Here is a 21671-nt window from a genome sequence, read left to right on the forward strand (position 1 = left end):
TGTTTACTGATGCCTTTCTCCAAGTCTGAGGATTGCAGGTGGACTGTATTTGTGGTTGTGTTGTGTTCATTTATTCATGCAGCTGCTCTTTACCGAGCATCTTCTGTACTGGTTATTGAGAGTATACAGTAGCTACAAACATAGGCTCTGCTCTCAAAGATCTCTCTAGAAAGGGAGAATTACAGAACAAGGTGGTGATCACTCTGGAAATTTAAGCTCAGGGAGCCTTGGGAGCACATAGGAGGGTCAAGCAACCTAGTCAGGGATTTGAGGAGGAGCAGGAGAAGTTTAGGATTGGCTTCCTAGAAGAAATTACAGATGGTAGACCTTCCTTTTAATGTTCTTTACTTTCATTCTATCTGTCTTTAATAAAACTACTGGGTTTTCGTTTGGAAAAATAGGAGAAACCAAAATTTCAAGAACTGTTAAGAACACTTGTCATTCCCTGACTGGAATCCTGGGCAAATTGCTTAATCCCTACAAAGCTGCATGTCGACATCTGGATATACAGGACCAGTAATAATAGAGTGTACCTCAAAGCATTGTCACAAAGACTAAATTAGATAATATGTGTACAAGTGCTTATAAAACTATAAAGCCTTATAAAAATGTTGACTGTTATCATTTCTAGCACTCTGCTGAAGGTTTTAATTCCAATTAACCTGCGTGATCTTTCCCAACTCAGCCAAAATTCTGGTGCAAACATGAGGTTTGGCTCATGTTGAGTAACTGGGAAAAATGCCATTTCCCAATGTAAGTCATAAATAATAGCAATAACACTTCTGAAATCTTCATTAAAAAGCAGACCCCCGTTAGATTTAATATGGAGAAAACGTGTTAAATTTCTTTAAACCACCATTATGCCCAACTCTCAGCTAGCTTGTGATAAAATGGTTGGTATAACTGCTTATCATTTGTGGATCTATTCGGGGGCTCCTTTTGTTCTTCTTCCCCTTTGTGTTGGGTTCCCCAGCCCTCTGCCCTTGCTCAGACTGCTTACTAAACAGAAACACACTGGTAACTATGAGTGAAGTGGACAGGCCAAGTGACCTGGAGAATACACACCTCATCTAATGAAAGCGGTCTGAACTCAATGATGGCCTGTCCCTTGAAAAGCCTCAGTGTTGTGAGAAGTTTAGGATTGGCTTCCTTGCCTCTATTTTTCAATGGAAATTTTTTGCGTTTGTTTTAAATGTGTGAACTATCCCAGTTTGCAAATGCTATTCTTCCCCCTTGGCTTCTTAACTCAAATCTTACTCACATAAATGTTTTGTAACAACCTAAAAGTAAAATCACTCCTGTGCATAAATCCTGTGGCTCCTTCTCGCCTAGGAGTTCGAGGTCTTCAATGTGGTGTTTTGGGTCCTCTGTACATACAGTGTTGAGACCTCCGTCAAGGAGTTCTCAGTCTCGTAGGGAGACCAGGTAAATAGGCCTCAGCACAGAGGTCCCATAACTCTCCTTGGGGCCTGCCATTGCGCAGAGCATAATAATGTATATGTTTGTGGGCCCCTTGAGGAAAGGAACTGGTATTTGGAACACAGTACTTAAGATTTGTTGAATGAATCAATACGTGAATGCGTGAATATGATAAAGGTTAATTATAGTTCCCCTCTATTTGGGGTTTTCAGGCTTCGTGAGGGCTTAAAGTAAACGTACTCGGTTTAAAATCCAACTCACTATTATTCACCACAGATTTTTTTGTGTGTTATTTTTCTTTTTACATTCAAACCCAAGAAGGAAAAAATCAAGACAAAACCAAACACCAACTACCATAAATACTACTTCTATTCCTGCTACTTTTAGTACTTCCACTGGAGTTAAATCTGGTCCCATTCATTGTTGTAACATTCTGTAATTTCCAAATTCTAGAAGGAGAATTGACACTCTTTATGATGATACTAAAATGCAAGTTATTTGAACAAGGAATGACAAAATCCCTCATGAAATTAAAAATGAAAGTGGAAAATTTTCGATAAACGTTAAAAGGGTTTTTAATCCATTTTCTTCCTCAAGTGCTGAAATTTGATTGTTCTGTACTATGTTACAATGCTTACTTGTAGTCATGATCCCTTGTGCTTCAAACTAATGAATGGGAATAGTCTGTTTAAGGATAGTTGGATTTGGTTGTTTCTTGTTACAGTGACTTTTTTTCTCAAAAAAAAAAAAAAAGAATTTACCTACAACATACTTTATAATAACATGTTCGAAGAAAATTCTTGGAAGACTTTTCAAAAGCAGGAGCATTTGCCACATTTTTTGTTTGTTTGTTCTCACTCTGGAATACCAAAATTAACGTGATGCCATGGCTCTGTGTCTCCTTACCCAGAGTAGCTTTAAATGAAGTGCAGCCTACAGAGGCTTTCTCATAATTTCTTCATCTTTCACTTATTTCGTTTTTCTATGAAGGAAAAACAATGTTTTAGTGCTCAAGAGTTTTATTTATAGAGTAAGGGGGAAAGTGGAAATATGTGTTGAGTAAATCCAGGGTGCCCCAAGGGCATTATTGTTCTAGCTTTCCAAAAAGAGAATGTAGTGCTTAAAAGAAGTAATTCCCAATATTTCCCCCAGACTGAAACCTTGTATTCAGATGAACTCTGAACTGAGACTTCTTTGCATCTCATTTTCTCATTAGGTTTTTATTACAGCCAACAAAACTTTCAGTGGTGAATTACTTCCCTTCTTGAGGGTATACCAGACTCCCATAATGTCTATGCAAACTAAAATAATGAAATAGTCTTTAACCAAGCCTTAGGGATTAGAAAAAAGAGGGGGGAAAGGTACTATGGCTTTCTCATCTCTATGCTAACCGAAGTGTGGTTTTTCTAGTCCTTTCTCTTGCCTATGAAAAAAACAGGATTGAAAAGCAGAAATGACACTTGGCTTGAAACTCCATTTAGAATCATTTAAAGATTCTCTTTTAAATTCCCTTGAAATACCAGGTCACTTCCACGAGAAATGTGGACAAATTAGCCTTAAACCCGTGCTCAGATAGGACTTTGTACAATAAATAAATGCTTTAAAATGTAATCATGGTGTTAAGAAATGACATCTGCTCCACGCACCTAAGCCAGGAGTCTAACATAAAAATCAGTAATTTTGTTTTAACCCAGAAGGTTGAAAAGCATTTTGTTTCATACCCTCATATTATGCCACCCATTTATAAAAATTCTTTAATGTTTACTATGTATCAAGCATAAGACTGGTTCTTGGCCTCAAAGAACTTATAACTTGGTTGAGAAGCCAAAATTTAACAGATTTTCAGAAGAAAGGAGCGTTGGAGACAGTATAACTAAGTGTTAAACAGCGTGGTACAGCTGCTAAGTGACCTAGGATATTAGCAGAAGAGAAAGATCGCTGAGAGCTGGGACTGTCAAGAGTATATACTTTCAATACACTCTTAAAATGATGCCAAATTTAAAGTTGTACTTGCCGTTAATTTGTAACTTTAAAGCTTTTACGTGACTCCATTGCTTTCCTATCAATAGCCGTTCAAAAGGGCACGCATGGAACAGTTGAAGCTGGCAGGAGACATGTCTTTAGAATTTCCCCTGGATTTGGTAATGAAGGAAAAAGATGCACTTTCTTCTTGGATGACAGCTACAAAAATTAAGCAGATTTTGTGTGGAGAATACGAGATTTAATGAACAGGAATACAGACCTCTGGCTGTAAGTTTTGGAATGGGTTTTGGATTCTATTAAACTTTTTTTTTTCTTTATGTTAAACAAGTTCTAAGTTTTGGAGCTGAGTCAGGCTCCAAAACAATTTTTTATTTCTTAAAATCTGTTTTCACCATCTATTTTCCTTCTTAAGAAAAGTGCACTAGAAGTTCAAGTTACATTCTCAGGGCATTGATGGGTGGGGCCGGTGGAGGGGGCTACATTTAGCATCCCTTAAAATCAAAGCGTCTGTTTGCACAGCAACGTATCTTTTGAAATCACGAAATTTCAAGTGTGTATTTACTCTCTTGGTCTTAAATTTTTATTTTATAGTTTAGCAAGGTGCTTTGTTTTTGTACTCACCGTTTTAGTCTTTGCAAGGCAGGCAGTTTGAGCTAGATTAGATTTGTTATAATAGAGTTTAAACAGCTTAAATAGAGGCATGTCTCATCTTGTGTTTTGAGTAACTTTAGGCAAGTTTAGAGAATTATAGTAAGCAGTTATTTTTCCTCCCCGTCCCTGCTTGATTGTGTTCCGGGTCTTCCCAAGAAATGTCAGTTATTTCCCCAATTCCAAAAAGAGGGACTCTTTTATAACAGTTGAACAACCAGGCAAAAGAGCACACGCTCCTGTTTCCTAAAGGGGAGGAAACCTGCAATAATGTGAGATAATTAAATTTAGCCTTAGAAAAATCTTCTTTGAAACGTCCTGATCAAGACTTCCAGCTTTCTGAGTGTGTGTGCGCGCTTTAGTCTTCAATTCTTCCTGGTCCCGGCTTTGCATTTCTAATGAAAGTGAACTGACAAAGCATGAAAGTGGTCTAAGGAGCAAAACAAAGCCACCAAGCATGCTTCTGGTGCACCAAGATTAATCAATATTCCAGAAACCTCGGTTTACTCCTCCTCCCCCTGTGGTGTTTTCATTTTTCCCCACTCCCCCTTTCCCGGGCACAGACTCCGCCCCTTTTCTTAAGTTGCCCTGATAGTAACTTGCAGTTCCAGAGCACATGCATGCCTGTTTCACTGCGTTTTGTTACTCCGCTGCTGTTACCTGCTGGGGAACTCACCTTGTCATTGCCTGGGGGATCCCCCACCCGTTACAAATCAGAAAAGGTAAGTCTAACGTCCTGTCTTCCTGCTGGGTTTAATTTCTCCTTCCATTTCTCTGCCAATGCATAGTGTCTCCCAAGCAGAGGAGTAGGGAGAGGAAAAGCTAGCCATTTTGGTAGATAAAGTTCATGTTAGTAATTTAATGTCGTGGGTGAGGTGTCTGTTTATGCTTTGTTCTCTGGTAATTTGGAGTTGAGTCATTCAGGAAGGATTAGAGGCAGATTGTGGTTCGAGATGTAGAAACAATCAAGGCTGAGCTGGTCTGTTTAAAAGTGAGTGGTAAAGGGAATCAGATTAGTAAAAAAAAAAAAAAAAAATCTCGTCTAGCGTCTTCTCTTCTTCCCTTCTCCCTAAACTTTTAATCTGCTGTGATGTCTTAAACAAGTTGTGGGTCTTATTATCGCTGATCCAACCCTGTCATTTTATTTGAAAGTCAAAACTGTTCAGGCAAATCTTTTTCTCCATACTTGGATTTGCCAGGAGCCCCCGAGGAGTCCTTTCCAGTTGCCTCCCACACGGACACACACGCTGGCTGCTTGCGTTGCCAGATACACACGTCCACAGGCACGACTCATTTTTACTTAGATGGATCCATGGGGAAAATTATGGATTAGAAATCCTGTAAAACAGCAGAAGGTATCCCTTGATTTTTTCAAAATATCCAGTTTCCACGAAGGAACGATTTACTTTGATATATACGAATGACCTAGTAGCACTTTAAAGAAACTAGAAACCACACACTGTAATGTTTGGATGAACACTGGATTCATCTCTCATCTGTTCTAGGAATCCTAAAATTTAAAATACTTAGAAGCTGGTGATAGTTTCCTCAGAAGACTTCAGTATGTTTGCCACAAAGGCAAATAGTGCATTGTACTTCTACCTGTAACTAAAATGAAAATGAATTATGATTTCAGATAATTTATAGATGTTCCCAGAGTGCTTTGCTTATTTCACAGAAAAAGTTTTCAAAGTTCCTCTGTGAAATAGTCACGTGTATTTCCCAAGTCCTGTGGCTACTTGTGTTCTTCTCATGGCCATATTTGCTCATTGATATTTTCATGGTTTGTTTGTTTTTCTTCATGAAGAAGATAGTTACCTTATTATATATAACAGAAAGCGCCAACTGTGAAATACCAATATGTTAATTCACTTGACTGACCTGGTTATGCCTTCACCATGTATACAGCATAAGCCATCAAGTAATTATTGAGTGTTTCCTGTGCATTTAATTCAACTGGACATTTAGTATTCAGCTAGGTCCTGAGGGGTAGGGTGGGGGTTGAGAGTGCTCAGTCAACCCAGCTCTGATGAACCCTTTCACAGCCTCATTGGAGGGGGAAAGACAAGTTTTTAAAAATAGAACACAAGTTTCTACTCATCTGTTCTAAATTTCTGCACATTTCTCACACGTGGTGCACATTCTAGCCTTGAAACCTGGCATTGCGACTTTGCAACCCTTGATTCCTACTGAGATTATGCAGTTGGACAACAGCTTCTCCTGGTGGGGAGCTCACCGATTTTCCACCCCTGGAGACTAACTCTTGTCTCTTTCTCTTCCATTCTAGTTGTGTTGGTCTCTTAAAACCAAAGAGGTCTGGCTTTCTGGGGTGATTCCAAGACATTGAACTGCAAAGAAAAGACACTCCTGGAGAAGTAAAATATGACTAAAAGTAATGGAGAAGAGCCTAAAATGGGAGGCAGGATGGAGAGGTTCCAGCAAGGAGTCCGGAAACGCACCCTCTTGGCTAAGAAGAAAGTGCAGAACATCACAAAGGAGGACGTTAAAAGTTACCTGTTTCGGAATGCTTTTGTGCTTCTCACAGTCACCGCGGTCATTGTGGGTAAGTCATTTGATAACAACAAAAAAAACTGGATCTTGTTTCTCTGGGGCATCTGGCTGCCTGGGAATATTATCAGATTCTCCTTTGAATTTGAAGATTATTTCTCCCCATTAAATGAGTCTATTGGCGTGTTTGGAGCAATAAACACATGGGAATCTGAAAGAAGTATCATCAGGCATTATGCAAATCAACTGATGGTGTGGAAAGGGAAGTAAATCAAATGTTTTCTCATCTCCTGTAAGGACAAAAGAGGGATCATTTATCCATTAGGCCTGAGCAGTTAAATAACAATTAAAACAAACAAGCAGACTAGATTTGGCCAAAATGTAATCTTTATCCAATGTCACTTTCACTTAAAACTAATTTATACAATTAGTACACCCGAAAAATGAGATACAGGTCCCCAATAGTAATTATGTTTTAACTGGTGCTGACTTGAAGCTGAGTATCCAATATTTAGATGTGAAGACTGAATCTTCCGTGTTGTTTCCACTCTCTCATAAACTGACTGGGAAAGGTAAATCAGGGAAAATGTTAACACAGATCTCTTTCATTCGTTGCCTTGAAGTATCTGCCATAAATAGCTATACCTTTTTTGAAACATTTCAGCCTCTTACAAATTTAGCATTGTTGACAGCAATTTGTATTAATAAAACATTATTGTCTTATTTGATTTATTGGTATCTGAAATTATAGTTTTTTACTTATGGGTGGCATTGATCCTACTTTAAAACATAGCTGAAAAAACTACTTAACGTACTTTGAACTTTTGACTAAACCCATGTAGAAACTCTTTGGCTGATAAACAAGTTAGTTAATGCCATGCTATAAAAAAATGCTTTAACTTAAATTTCTAATAATTTTCCACCGAAAAAAGTCATTTGTGTACAGTTTTAATCTCTACCTTGGTGTTTGCCAAGATCTCCATCAAATATAAAGAGGTAATGACAATAAAAACTAAGAAAATTGTGTAGCATGAAAATGTAATTATAACTCTATCCAAAAAAAAAAAAAAATAGGATTCTTAAATTGCAGGTAAATAGGAATATCTCAGAAGAGTAGTTTGTCACAAGACTGTAGATATATTCCATTTCAACGTCTTTGGCTCCTTTTAGTAATAGTTGGTGATTAATGACTATTCAATTAATTTTAGAGATGCCAAAGAGAAAGTGACCTGATTGACTCAGGGAAGTAATGGCTTTCTTTGGTAGGTTCCCAGGTTTCAATACATTCCTGAAAGAAGTATTTCAGTATTGTGTCATTCTCTTGGAAGTTGATGTAAAATGTGGTATGCTCACCTCGTGTTTTGCTTTGAATTATAGTCGTTGTCAAGAAAGCAATAGCTGCATAATAATAGTGAACATTTATGTATAGTACTATTCCAGCTATTTTCTAGGTGTTTTGCGTATATTGGCAGACCTCATCCTTCAGCAAGCCTAGGAAGCGAGTGGGTAGGGATGATTACGATGATCTTCATTTTATAGAGAAGACTGAACGTGGAGAGATCAAGCACCTTGCCCGAAGTCGTGCAGCTAGTAAATGCTAGAGCTGCAAGTCAGACTCAGGCTGTCTAGTAGCAGGGGCCATTCATTCTCTAAACCACTTTGCCATCCTGCCCCTCTGTTCTGCTGACTAGTTGACATCTTGTGAGAGACGCCAGGAGACGAAATTCTGCTATGTCTTGGTAGAGGTCAATTAGCAAGCATTGCTAGATACAGTCACTTAGCATTGTCATTTTACTGTATGATTTAAACTCAGCAGAAAACTTATATTTCTTCTACAAATGATTAAACCACATCCCTCTCATTCCTTTAACAAATACCCATTTATTTTGCAATTCTATACGTGTAATAATGGAGCTCAATGATACTGGAGTAGGTTTGGAAAAGATGCCGAAACACTTATTCAAAATGATATTCTAAACACGAGAAGAGTTCAATTTCTAGGACAGAAATGTTTCAGTTAAAGAATAGAGGAATGGAAAGTAATAAAACTCTAACATGGAAAGCAGATTGATGGAGAAAGAAGTTCCTAAGTGATTACAAAGAAATAACATCTCTAATAGAAGGAGGAGAATGCCAGCATTTGAAAGTCCATTTTCTCTATGATTTCTGGCATCGTTTCCTAGCCCAATGAGGGCTTCCCTAAGATTTGTGAGAACTGCAATGAGTTGGCTAAGCTGGGGTACATAACTTGGCAGGATGCCCTCGTGGTTGGCTTTTCTAATGGAAACTGAGGAGGTAGAGTAACAAGAAGAAGGCACTAACAAAGAAACAAATAAAAAGAGCTCATTGACAGTCAGGGAGGCCACTGAGTCTCCACCAAACACTTGGAATCACAAATAGACAACATAGTAGCAAACAGATTTAGGAGAGAAGGAAGAACCCTTCAGTTATCTCTTGGTGTGTCTTCCATTGAGGGACCAGTGGAAACAAAGGCTCCATTTAGCTTGTCACTGGCTACCATGCCTACATCAGCCCTAAAAGAAAAAATAGAGAAAGAACATGTCTGAACATTAACGCTCGAATTTACTTGCTGCAGCATAGGAATACATTGTAAAGATGCTAGCAGGGAGAATGAAATTGTTATTTTCCCCAAAGACGAGATGAGGAACTATAGCTATTGCTTCGTTTTCAAATTCTTAGGTTTTAATCACTTTTAGTAAAAAAGACTTGGAAACCCTATATATTGGAGTAACTTTTTTATTCAATCCATTTTGTTTTGTCTTTTAGAAATAAAATGAATGTATATTTAGTATGTAGAAACGAAAACTAGAAAATATTATGGAAGAAGAGTAGAGACATGTGGATCCATATATTTAGAATAAAGCAGAGAATTGTAAATATTTTAGTACCAATTCCTCTGCAAGCACAGGCATAGAGCCACTTGTACAACTTGATGTCATTTCTAAGTAATAACATTTCTAATATCATTTCTAAGCGATGTCAGAGTCTGAGTGTGCCATGCCCATGTAACAAAGCCCATGTAATAGGAGTAGGTTAGCGACCTGAGAGAAGGCAAGGCCAAGTGTCGAGTCCCTTGAAGAGAATCCATTATTGAAGCATTAGATAACGTGTCTTCCAGGGCTGTTGCAGACATCTGTCTGACAGAAACCACACTGAGAAGAGTGGTTACTGTCTTTCTTCCTTCAGGAAGCACTTTCTTATTTCAAACTGTGGTAAGTTATGTTAGAGTGACGTCAGACATCTTGCTGCAAGACAGGATAAGTCCTTTGTCACGTTCAAGTCACAGAATGCCCACTCTTTCCATGTCCGGGGAATGAACAGCACAATAAAAATGAAATCTCAGGCCAAAGAATTATGAAGAAATGGGTCATAAGATCAGCGGCAAGGGGAAGGAATCTATAAGTAGAATTGCAGGTTTTACCTGAGGGAGTTCACAAACACAGCAACTATCACCTTCTACACACACATACACACACACACACACACACACACAGAGTCTATGTTTGGGATGTCCTTTATACAGGTTTGAGAGAAATTGGTGACTTTTCGGGAAAGAAAACATACTGACTAAATGTGCATGAAGCATTTCCTACCATTCACTAATAATCTTTGGCATTGAATTTAAATTGCACTAAAATTCAATGCAATTCCATAATATCTCTGAAGGATATATTATAAGAGACTGGTCACCATGGCTGCCTCTTGAGATAGGAGCTGGGTGTCTGGGGAATGGCATGGAAGGAATATTACTTTCCTCTGAGTAAGTTTTTTTATAGTTTGACTGGGTTAACCACATTAATATATTATCTACTATTATCTATTATCTGCTAAATAAACAAGTTAATTATTTTTTTAAAAAAGATTCAGTGCTATTCAGCAAGTTAATATTGAATGCTGTGTATCTGGCCCTGTGCTATGCAGTGGGCAGTCTCTACCCTCAGGTAGTTTAGGAGGAGAGATGGATGCAAATGAGGTGACAGAGGAATATACAGGTTTCAGAGGTAGTAATAGGGAAGTTTGTAATTAAGTCTAAACATTTTTTCAAAGATCATCTTATGCATACTGTTCTATATCATACACGATGTCTTTCTGTATTAGCACTTTAAAGGTTCCAGTTTCTTACTAGCAACCACATTGGGAGCCCTAGATGTGCCATTGGGGAAAAGTGTTGCTTTCAACCTGGATTCATACGCCAGCTGTATTATTTAGTAGCTGTGTGATCCTAAAGAAGGTGTTTCACTGCTGCTTCCAGCTTCGGTTTCCTCGTCTATCATTACACGTTCAATATATATTGCAAACTTACACTGTTGTGTTGTTGGTGTATCAGCGTTATTAAATCCTCACAACAAGCCAGGGATGGAGGGTTGGTTTTTTTTTGTTTTTTTTTTTCTGATTTTACCGATGCGACCACTGAAGCTCAGATACTTAGCCCACAGTTGACGCACATTGAGTGGGATTCACATCCACCATTCTGGCTCCACACTCCTACTCTCACCCACCACACTGTTCTGGGTGCTGGTCCCTCCCTCGGGGAATGTCCCTTCTTGTTTATTACAGCAGTTAGTTAGGGATGAGCACTGACGTCAATAGGATGGACGGGAAGGAGAAGTTGAATGGAGACCTCATTACAAGGGTCTTCCTGAGTCCTGGTGTTTGATTGCATGTGAGGGTTGACAGAAAAGGTGGACTGCAAGCCGCTGGTCCGATTTCTGGCTTGGGTGACCAAGTGGTGATGGTGCCACCAGTAAGGGTAGAATACAGCAAGAAGATGGGAGAGGGGTGGATAGTAAGTTCGGTTTGGGGCATGTTGAGTTTGAGATGCGGGATGCCACTACAGGACAGACGCTGTGCAGGAGGTTCACCATAAATATTTGGAAGGTGTTCTTCCCGTCTCCAGACTGAATGAGGACTGCTTCTGTCTTTGAATGTTAAATGAATAATGATCAATGAATCAGATTATCCTAATGCATAAGCTACCCTGTAAGAACGTGTGAATATTCTCAGAACAGTATTAATTCTTAGGGACCTTCTCGATTACTAAAAGCAGTCATCTCCCAGGAATGCTGTAGTGGTACCCTGTTTCGGGACACCTATGCAGTATCTAGCTGAGTCAGTCATTTCAACCAAAAGGGTGCATATATGTGGTTAACTATCAGCTGCTGCACTGAAGTGACCGATAGTGGGACCAAACTCGCCAACTACTTGAGCTAGTGGTGTCGGTACCATCTGGCACTCCTGCTGACGTCCTCTCAGCTTACTGGGGAAAAGGTATCTTCACACAGGTTGAACAACAGGAATCCAAAGAATAGTGAACAGATTTCTGGGTTGGGATTTATGGTTCCTTCAACACTCCCTGGGTATGAGAATGGAGAGAGGGAGCTTCAGGAAGCTGAGAGGAGAATGGCCCATCACTCATGGAAGCTCCCCGGCGGAGGGCTGGGAGGGAAGGGTTAGGCCTTCAGAACCAAGAAGCTGTGGATTTGCAATGTCCAGAGCTGGAGAAGTGATGCAGGGAGAGGATGTAAGGACTTGAGTTTGATTCTCTGCTTCATCTTCTCCCCCCGGGGGAGCAGACATACAGAAAAGTCATCAGGGACTGCAGTATGTGCTCGTGGCCCACTTGGATCCCAGGTCTCTCTCCCACCTTCTCTAAAAGCATTCTAGGGAGCTGCCTCCTCTTGTGGGGAGGGGATCAGATGCTTAGGTTTATGTCCCAGTTCTGGAACTGAGCCTCTGTTATTGACGTGCAAAATAGACTAATTATAATACCTCTCTGCCAAGACTTATATCCCAGTTCTGCCATTTACAACCATGTAACCTTAAATAATCTCTTCAATGCTTGGCAGCTAAATTATCCACAGAAACTGTAAACCCCTTGTCTTTTGCTTCCATCTTTGCTATGGCATCAAGTGAAAATACACACTGATTTGATGATGCTGATCGTCCAGGGAACTGAGACCCAGGGGTGTGGAGAGAGACAGCGGGGGAGGAAGGAGAGAAGATGGTCACCTGGTTTAGGTCTAGAAGTGGCTTGTGTTTCCTTGGCTGGAGAAGAGAGCCAAGGGAGTTGTCAGCAGAGACTTAATAGTTGTCAAGGGCTTTGAGAGGCAGAGATGAAAGCCTCAAGTAAATGATACCATCATTGTCAGTCCCTTACCTGCCTGGTCTCCTGAGCCAAAGTAGAAAGTAATCCCCAGGCAGCTGTTACCACAATACAGACAGCTCAATGGAGGAAGCACCTGACAGCAGATGTCTCTCTCTCAGGAAAATGCACAGTCGCAGAGAAAATGTTTTCACTACATGTTTTAACATACTCTATAGTGTATTTTTGTTCATACCACTCGGGACCAATCTGATAGTTCACCACCGCCCTGGTTTCTCCTTTTCTCCAGTGTTTTAGTGTCTAGTGCTCAGTAACTGCCACCCCCATCAGACGAGATAAGGGTTTCTGGAAACTTGGGAGAAATGTTGCTGGTGTCTAACAGAGTTGGTAAAGGTCATTTGGAAGTAGAGGGTCGAAGGCTTAATGTTGTTCTGAGATTATCTCTGGATTTTATTTTGCTCTCTCTTCTTCCTGCTAATTCAGATCATGAGAAAACTGAGCAGGCAATTTCAAATTTGTTTCTCTTTCAAATAGGTAATCAAATAAGCAGGTGTATTGAGAACAATTACCTGCAGCAATGACACCTTCCTTTATTGCAGGGGCACAGTTTCTAAAGCTCTGTCCCATTGCACCACACTCTGGCAGTGTAAGCCCAGGGCCAGTGCGTCCCCTTCTGAATAGCATGTGCAAATGTCTGGAGTGCAGCTGAGAAAGCACTGAGGGTCTAAAGTCCTGGTTACAGACCCAGCTCTGCCATCAACTAACTCTCTTTATGATTTAGGACAAATCTCTGGGCCTCAGATTTTTTTATTAGTGAAGTACATGTGCTTCCAACTCCACATTCTATTATTTAAAGTCTAGTTTGCCTTCTTCTAAAGCAGAATATATGGAATAAGATACACATGTATTTTCTTTCCAGTTCATGATGCTATACAATTGTAAAGACCTTTTTCCTATAGTGATTGTCTCCCAACCCATCCTAGCCAGTCTCTCCAACTGAACAAGCAACCTCCTTCTCTTGGTTTGAATTCTTGAGGACTATCTGCTTCCAGACTCTGGATGTGATGATCAATGTTTCCTCACCAATGTTTGACGACACAAGTGAGGCCCACCTCTACAGAAGCCACATCTGCCTTTTTGTCTTCTGCCCACCTCTCATAAATCAGAAGAGGAAAATCGTGGGTCTTTGTTTTCAGTATAGAGTAAACAAGGTTGTGAAGAGCCTACGCTGTTTGGAAGAGGCAACTGGAATTTAAGCACCATCTTTTCCAAATTGTACATTCCAGGTGTTGGAGTACTTGATATTTATGGAACACTGGGATGCTATCACTCATCAGCTATTTGGTCTGGCAGCTAAGTGAGCTATATCATTGCTGTGAGATGCGGAAACACACACAGAACACTCAGGACACAAAGGTTAGCCACTGTGCTCACCGAGGATAAAATGAGGCGTTTTACGTCCAGTATTAGCGCTGTTAGAACTGCCCAGAGCTCCTTCCCTACACCAAGAATACTCAAGTGGTTTTGAAACCAAAAGAGAAGAATTAAAACCCCAAAACTAGGTAAAAAAAGATATACCCTGGATGAATTGAGATAAAGTGGGGGAAAGGCACTCCTTTTTTTCTCTGTGTATCGTATCAGAGATTCGAAGGTGAACTTAGGACCAGCAAGTTGAAAAGCACACCTAAGTTTTGAATTTCAAGACCAGTTTCTGTCTCCAGAGAGAGCAACTCCATTCTTCTGGTCCCCAAAGAGACTTCTCCAGTTCTCCAACAGTGATTCCAGGCCACAAACTGCTGCTGCTTCCCAGAGAGCAAACAGTGGGCTATTAGTGACAGACTTTGTGTTCCGAATCTTGTAAGATGAAGCTCATTTATCCCTAATGAGAGTAGAGATGGACAATTGCTGCCCTTCTCACCCTGAAAAGATGACCCCTGCTCTTAGACATATTGCATCACTTGAAATTTCATCTTTAAAGCAAGGAAGGCAAAACCCCAGGGATACATGTGCTCACTGGTGTCTTCAGCTTATTGACGAATGTCACGGTAAAGGCATCAAGAAGAAAATGACGAGTCTTTTAAGAGACTGCCTCTGACCGAAGTTGTCTTCTTATCTGTTTGTTTATTTTTGGGTTCTTAGGTTTGCTTTTTTTAAGGCAACTGAAGTAGTCATGTAAACAAAGCTGAGATTCAGTGAACGTCCCGGGGCTTTGTAGGTTCTGGCATTGCAGTGCTTTACACACGCACGTTACCTCTGCCGAGTGGTTCACACCGTGAGTTTTCAGTTTTCGTAGCCTCATAACTCCAACGGCTAATTGACTGAAGCGCCACGTGAGCCCATAATGATTGAGTTCAAAGTTTTTTTCAGATTCACTTCCTTTTCTCCAGAAAAGGAGCTGTTTCGTCAGAAAGTGATCCATTTACTATAAATCTGAGCACAGCTAATGATTTTCCTCTCCATTGCCCCAATTAAGTAAACTCATTGTGAAAGCAAATTAAAGCAGAATTGAGGAGAAACCAACCCAGACCCAAAGTGACTTTTTAAAAAGCATCTAGGAGAAAAGATGTAGAATAGAATTCAGTAAGATTTTCTTATACTTGTGGGCCATTTTTCCGCTTATTTATTTTATTGTTTTACTTGTGAAATAAATAAATTTATACTGCCCCAAATCAAAAAGTACAAAAGGGTATAGAGTGAAAGTATTCCACCCACCCATGTTTCCCAGGGATCCAGTTTACCCTTTATCAGTTTCTTGTATGCCTTTAGAGTTACTTTATGAGCATAAAAATAAATACATATTTATTATTTGTTTTGCCTTTTGTATACAAATGGTAGCATAGTGTATATAGTCCACTTCGCACCTTGCTTATTTCACCTCACAATATTTCTTGGATATCATTCCTTATGAGCACATAAAAGCGCCCCCCCCCCCCGGGGCTGCATTGTATGAGTGTACCATAATGTATTTAAGCAATTCCTAATCGATGGACACTCAGGTTGTCTCCAACCCTTAGATATTATTTTTTAAACGGTGTAATGAATAATCTTGTATAAAAGTTATTTCACCCAGGTAAAGTGTATCTGTGAGATACATCCCTAGAAATGAAATTGCTGAGACTAAGTGTACACACATTGGTAATTTTGATAAGTATTGCTAATTTATACCCCATAGAGGTTGTAATTTAGTTTCCCAAACTGTGGGATTTAAAAAGAGTTTGCCACACTTCTGCCACTGCCAGAAGTCCAGATAAGTGGACTTTTCCATTTGCATGGGCTGGCAAGCATATGACAGACAAGCAAAAGGTGTAAGGGGAACTTAGAAAATTGTACATATATTTCACTTCCAGTTTCTACTCACTCAGAACAGTAATTTTTTTTCCAGAAAGGAAGGCAACAACTTCTGATGATTTTAGTTTCTGTTTCTAAAATAGATTATTTTAAATGACAGTGGATTGAATCTTTAAAACACCTATAGGATCATTTGTAAAGTAAATTACCTGTCTACATAGACTAGGTTAGTGCAATTTTAGGAAGAGAGCACCAGGCTTTTCAGAATTTCTGGTTTCTTCTGATACAGTGGTCTTTCAGAGTTGCATACCATGTGGACTCAAGTCTGCATCTGCACCTTGTTTGGTCACCCCTCACCCGTCACCCGGTAGTTTCATCGGGACACCACTGGTAGAACAAGGCTGGAGCAGGTATTTCCCACCTCCAGCGACAGGAAATACCAAAGGACAAAAGACTGAGCCTAGCCAAGGTCCAAATCTCTGAAGGATGTGGGAACAGAGGAGTGGGGGAGGGTGGAAAAGTTGCCTCAAACAGTAACTTTTCACCAGGAAATATCTGGAAGTTGGGGCTGAAACAAAAGACCAGGGACCAGCACACCCCTTGGGCAGGTAAATTCACCATTCTGCCCTTGCCCTCTTTGTAAAAACAAGCTAATAGAACTTTATGTCCATCAGCTTCATTCGGCTGGCATGAGACAGACTATGACTTCTCCAAGTTTGGCTACAATGTAGCCAAGTTCTGAAATAGAAACTTTTATTTGATCTCACAAATAATAATTTATTGCATACCTATCATTATAACTATAATGGCAAAATTGATAAAGCGTTTTTGATAAAGATTTCATATACATTATCAAGGACTTTAGAATTCATTAGAAGAAACAAGATTGAAGTCATATAAAGCAGCTAAGATGTATAATGCTTTTTGGTTTACATGGTTCCCTTAGTCTCAGAACATTTAGCTGAGAATACTAAAGTTAAAGAGGATCTTAGATACTACATGTTCTGATCGATCCTTCCCATTTTTCAGTTAAAAGAAAGAAAAAAAAGAGGCCCAAAGAGACTGTGTGATTTGAAGATACGGGGTGTGGAAACAGGCAGATCAAAGTTTGAAACCCCACTCTGCCAACACCACTTAATGGCCATGTAACCTTGGACAAATGGCTCATTCTCTCTAGGGCTCAGTCTCCTCATCTATGAGATGCTGATATTAAATCCTGCAGGTTAGATATGAAGATTTAATCATTGAAGTATCTACTGACATAATTTACTGGCGGTATCAGGCCCAGAAACCTCATCTCTGACTCAGTCCGTGATCTTTCTACGTCATCACACCTGCTGTTCCTCAGACTCAAAAAACCTGCCTCGTGAGCAAACCAGGGATCAGGAGCCATCACTCCTATGTTAAGAATCTCGAAATCTAAGCATCAGAGAAATCATGGTTCAGTCAAGAACCAGTTTCACAGATCATGAGAGAGAAATCACAGTTTGGAAATCACTACCCACATTTTCCTAAGGGTAGTCTCCTATGCTCACAGAGGGCAGTAGGGAATAAGATTTACTGTGGAACAAAGTGATTCCTCCATCCAGGAAACTGTTCGACACCAGCTGGGGGCCAGGCGGTGATGAGTACTGATCATCTAAAACAGAATAAGTCATCCCTTTGTTCATTCATCCAATAATATATTGAGCACCTGCTGTGTGCCAGGACCTGTTTTAAGGGTTTAATACATATCAGTGAACAAAACTGGGGGGAGGGAGGGAGAACCTGATCTCGTGGAGCTTATATTTTAGCAGGCAGAGACAACAATAAGCATACTAAGTTGGAAAATTATATTGTATTTTGGAAGGCGATAAGGCCTACTGAAACAAATAAAGCCAGATAAGGGAGAAGAAAGTTCAGGGTAGGCCTTATTAAGAAATTGCCGTTTGAGCTAAGTCTTAAAGGAAGTGAACCTGTGATATCTGGGAAGAGTGTTCTAGGCAGAGGGAAGAGTGTTCTAGCCCAAGGGCCACAAAGTGGGAGCTGGTCTAAGGTGACAGAGGAACAACAAACAAGTAGGCAAATGTTGAAAGAGAGAGAGGCAAGGGCGAGAGGAGTAGGAGATGGGTTCTAAGTATGTGGAGCTGCGGGAGCAGGCCAGGTGCAGCCATTGCATGGCCTTAGGCTTTTACTCCCCATCAGATGGGAAGCCAGTGGAGGGAACCGAGAGGAGTGATATTGACCTAGGTTTTGAAATGGTCCTTCTGGGTATTATGCTGGGAACAGATTGTAGAGGGTCCAAAGTGGAAGAAGGCAAACCAGTTAGAAGGCTACTGTAGTACTCTGGGCAAGAAGGAGGGTGACACTTAAATCTTAGAGCCTTCTTTGTTTATATTTGGGGGGACGGGGAGACCTGAGGCTGAGGGACGGTCACATAGAGAGTTCAAGGTAGGGCTAGGACTAGAATCCCAACATCACTCATTCACCAAACACCCAGAGAGTATCTTCTCTTTCGATGTGTCTACCCCACAGGAGAAGCAGCTTGGTGAGGACTACAGGTTAGAAAACGCCTAACCACCCTCTCCTGCTCACTTGTGAGTGTAGGTGTGACCTGTTACCTTGTTTCCAACCAACAAAATATAGCAAAGGTGATGGATGTCACTCCTGTGATTTTGTTATGTCATACATTAAATCTAATACATTACATCTAATGATTGCTGTAAGCTTGAGAAAGTAGTACTAAGTTTTTTTTGTTTTGTTTTGTTACAAAAATGAAAAAATTCTTAGCTGGGAAATAGTATTTTGTCATGTAAAACCAGTGATGCACTATCAAAAATATTTGATACTGTTATTTCCTTGAGCCATCTCTCATATAAGTGGCCAGCGTGGTCCCCTTTCTGGCTAAAGATCTATAGGCAAGCTTTTTCTGAGTATGTGTTTGAATGCCCTTTGACTGGTTTGCTGTGTAAATGCTAGAAGAGCTCCTTGGCCCATCGTGGGTGGGCATTTGGTAGATTTCTTATGAACAGCATCATGTGAGGTCTCAAGATCAATGCCACTATTACTTTTAGATTCTCGCCTGGCATCTGAGCTCTTTGGGGGAGTCATCTCGTTTTCTTTTTCATTCTGAGTAATAATTCTAGAAGGCTTTGTTCTGCCAATCTGTTCATGACAAAGTTTGGAGATGAGGCAGAAACTTGAGTAAAATTTTACTCCTGCATTTACCAAAAGATAAATTGTGTGATTTGGTCCAAATTTCACATCAAATTTTGCCTCCTTCTTTTACTCTGAAGTATTTTCTGGCTTTTTAATATTTTCCATATTTTTTTTCCAGATTAAATATGGACCAGTTTCTTAAAATAGGTCTCTGGCTTTTAACTTGTGTGTGTTTGGCTTTCAAAAGCAAGCCTGTGGCGTGTTCTCTCCGAGGTTCCAGTGCACACATTGTCTCAGTTTAGAAAGCAAAGTGATATTTAATCTTCCAAAGGAGTGTTTGTTGTATAGACTCCCCAGGGGAAACAGTGAACCCCCGAAGGACTCCCTTCTTGAGCTTTCCACATCAGGACAGAAAAAGTGTTTAAATAAAAATACATGGCTGTTCATAGCGCTCAACCAGTAGACATAATTTTGATCACCTAAAGCATTCCAGTTAAAATATTTTCTAGATTCCAGAAATCTTGTTAAAATATTAAAACAGGAATGATAAAAGAGTGTTGACTGAGAGTGAGCAATCTGGATAATGCTCATGACATCTACGTATTACATAATGTCACCAAGATGGAAACTTCGCAAAGTTTGCTTCAGCCCTAACAAATCCTGTTGGGAAGTCATTCTGATTATCATTGTTATTTTTGCAGAGAAATCAATAATAAAACATCTGTTCTTTTGCACTAAAGATCTGATGGCCATAAAGGTTTTTATTAGCTCTGGGAACGTCGATCGATGTGCTACAAATATGTACCCACTAATGGAGCTCAGCTCTGCAGAGGCATTGAGCTGCTTTACCGAAGGGAAGCAGGCCAACCCCACCCTGCTGCCCCTTGAATTGATCTGAAGGGCAGAGTGTAAGAGGCTCTGAGAAGCCTGTGCATCAGGCTGTGAGAACGTGTTTCAGGGAAGGAGTTTTTTTCATTGCTGGGCTAGAATGTAATCAGAAACCTGAACTGCTTACCCAAAACAGCAGTCTTTGCATTCAGAGCATTTCCTCTTGATTTGACGCTGATAGCTGGCTGGCCTTATCACCCTGGCTTCACCCCTAACGCTGCCTGTCACAGCAGAAAGCTGAGGAAAAATGTCTTTTGTTTATTCATTCAACAACTGAATTGGAAAATGCTAGCTGTTGACCTCATTAAGTAAAACTAACAAAACCTTTCCCCAACTTAAACTCCACATTTAGTTAACATAATTCAAAATAGACTGAAAAGGTAGGCAAAATATTGTATATTAACTTAGGCCCTTTAAATGAGTACCATGGCCAATGAGAGGCCATGAGTACAGCATAGTGGGTGCAAGTCTGGGGCCTGGGTGTGAAGACTTCCTCAGCCTCCCCTTGCCTGGGGGAAGTAAACTGACCCCTGTCTACATCAACTGTGGCACCAACATATGCCATTTGTGTAGTTTTGGCAGTTTACCTGCCCTCTTATGACACTGGTTCTTTATCTGTGAATTGTGGGTATTACTAGTCCTGGCCTCCATGGTATTTGTGAGTCACCATGCTTGTGAGGGCTCGACATCTTGCATGTAGTGAAGACTGTTAGCTGTTGTCATTAAGCATGGGAACCTGAAGCCTGTTCGGTTTTTTTAAAAACTTTTATTTATTTAAATGTGTCTTTCCAGGACCCATCAGCTCCAAGTCAAGTAGTTGTTTCAATCTAGTTGTGGAGGGCGCAGCTCACAGTGGCCCACATGGGGATCAAACTGGCAACCTTGTTGTTAAGAGCACTGCGCTCTAACCATCTGAGCTAACCGGCTGCCCCTGAAGCATGTTTTTTATGTAATGTCGTACTCACCGTTGTTACTAATGGTTTCCAAGAATTAAAATGTGTGCCATGGAGGAAAAAAAGCAGGCTATTTTAATGAATAAATTTGAAATAAGTTTAGTTAAATCATTCCATAAAACGGGACTTAGTGTAACCATTTTAAACAGTGACCTGGTACAAATAATTTTGAGTAGGACCTGTGATGGGTTGGAAGACGTGCTGGGTGCCTCTAGGACATCTGTAGCATACCCAAGATTATTACTCAAATGCTTCTACGATTTAGGGGTTAGAGATGGTGAAGACCCAGGAGCCAGACTCATTGGAGAATTTGATCACCTTAAACATTCCAGTTAAGATATTTCCTAGATTCCCAGGCCCAGGCTGCAAGGAAGTATTTGTGTTTGAGAGGCATTCACATGTGGTAGTAAGGGCACTGAGCTTTGTTTAGAATCCCTCTTACTAGCTCTGTAACCTTACTAGCTCTGTAGCTAACTTCTGAGCATCAGTGTCTTCACCTTGAAACTAGACAGGGTAATATCTACCTCATAAAGTTGTAATGCGGATCCTGCCACCATTCACATGAAGTCAGGGCTCGATCAGTTGTCCCCTTCCCCATCGTGACCTCTTCTCCAAGAGCAGAAATGGCTCGCTTGGTAAACCCAGAGAGAGTAAACAGACCAAAGCGGAGTCAGGGACAACACTGATTCCTCTAAACAACTCCTGTCTTCAAAGCATTAACC

The 21671-nt window shown here is 40.3% G+C and overlaps 1 protein-coding gene across 1 annotated transcript in view; it reads left to right on the forward strand.

Annotated features, from left to right (window-relative positions):
* Nucleotides 1-4615: 4615 nt before the first annotated feature.
* Nucleotides 4616-21671, forward strand: part of SLC1A3 (solute carrier family 1 member 3) — an 80408-nt gene continuing 63352 nt past the window's right edge. Inside the window, exons 1-2 of the mRNA XM_033110417.1 lie at nucleotides 4616-4772; nucleotides 6338-6613. Of these exons, the coding sequence (XP_032966308.1) occupies nucleotides 6433-6613 (181 nt within the window). The 5' untranslated portion in view covers nucleotides 4616-4772; nucleotides 6338-6432. The remainder of the gene's footprint in view (nucleotides 4773-6337; nucleotides 6614-21671) is intronic.

This window comes from Rhinolophus ferrumequinum, chromosome 7 (genome assembly GCF_004115265.2).
Source record: "Rhinolophus ferrumequinum isolate MPI-CBG mRhiFer1 chromosome 7, mRhiFer1_v1.p, whole genome shotgun sequence".
In the NCBI taxonomy this organism is placed as follows: domain Eukaryota; kingdom Metazoa; phylum Chordata; class Mammalia; order Chiroptera; family Rhinolophidae; genus Rhinolophus; species Rhinolophus ferrumequinum.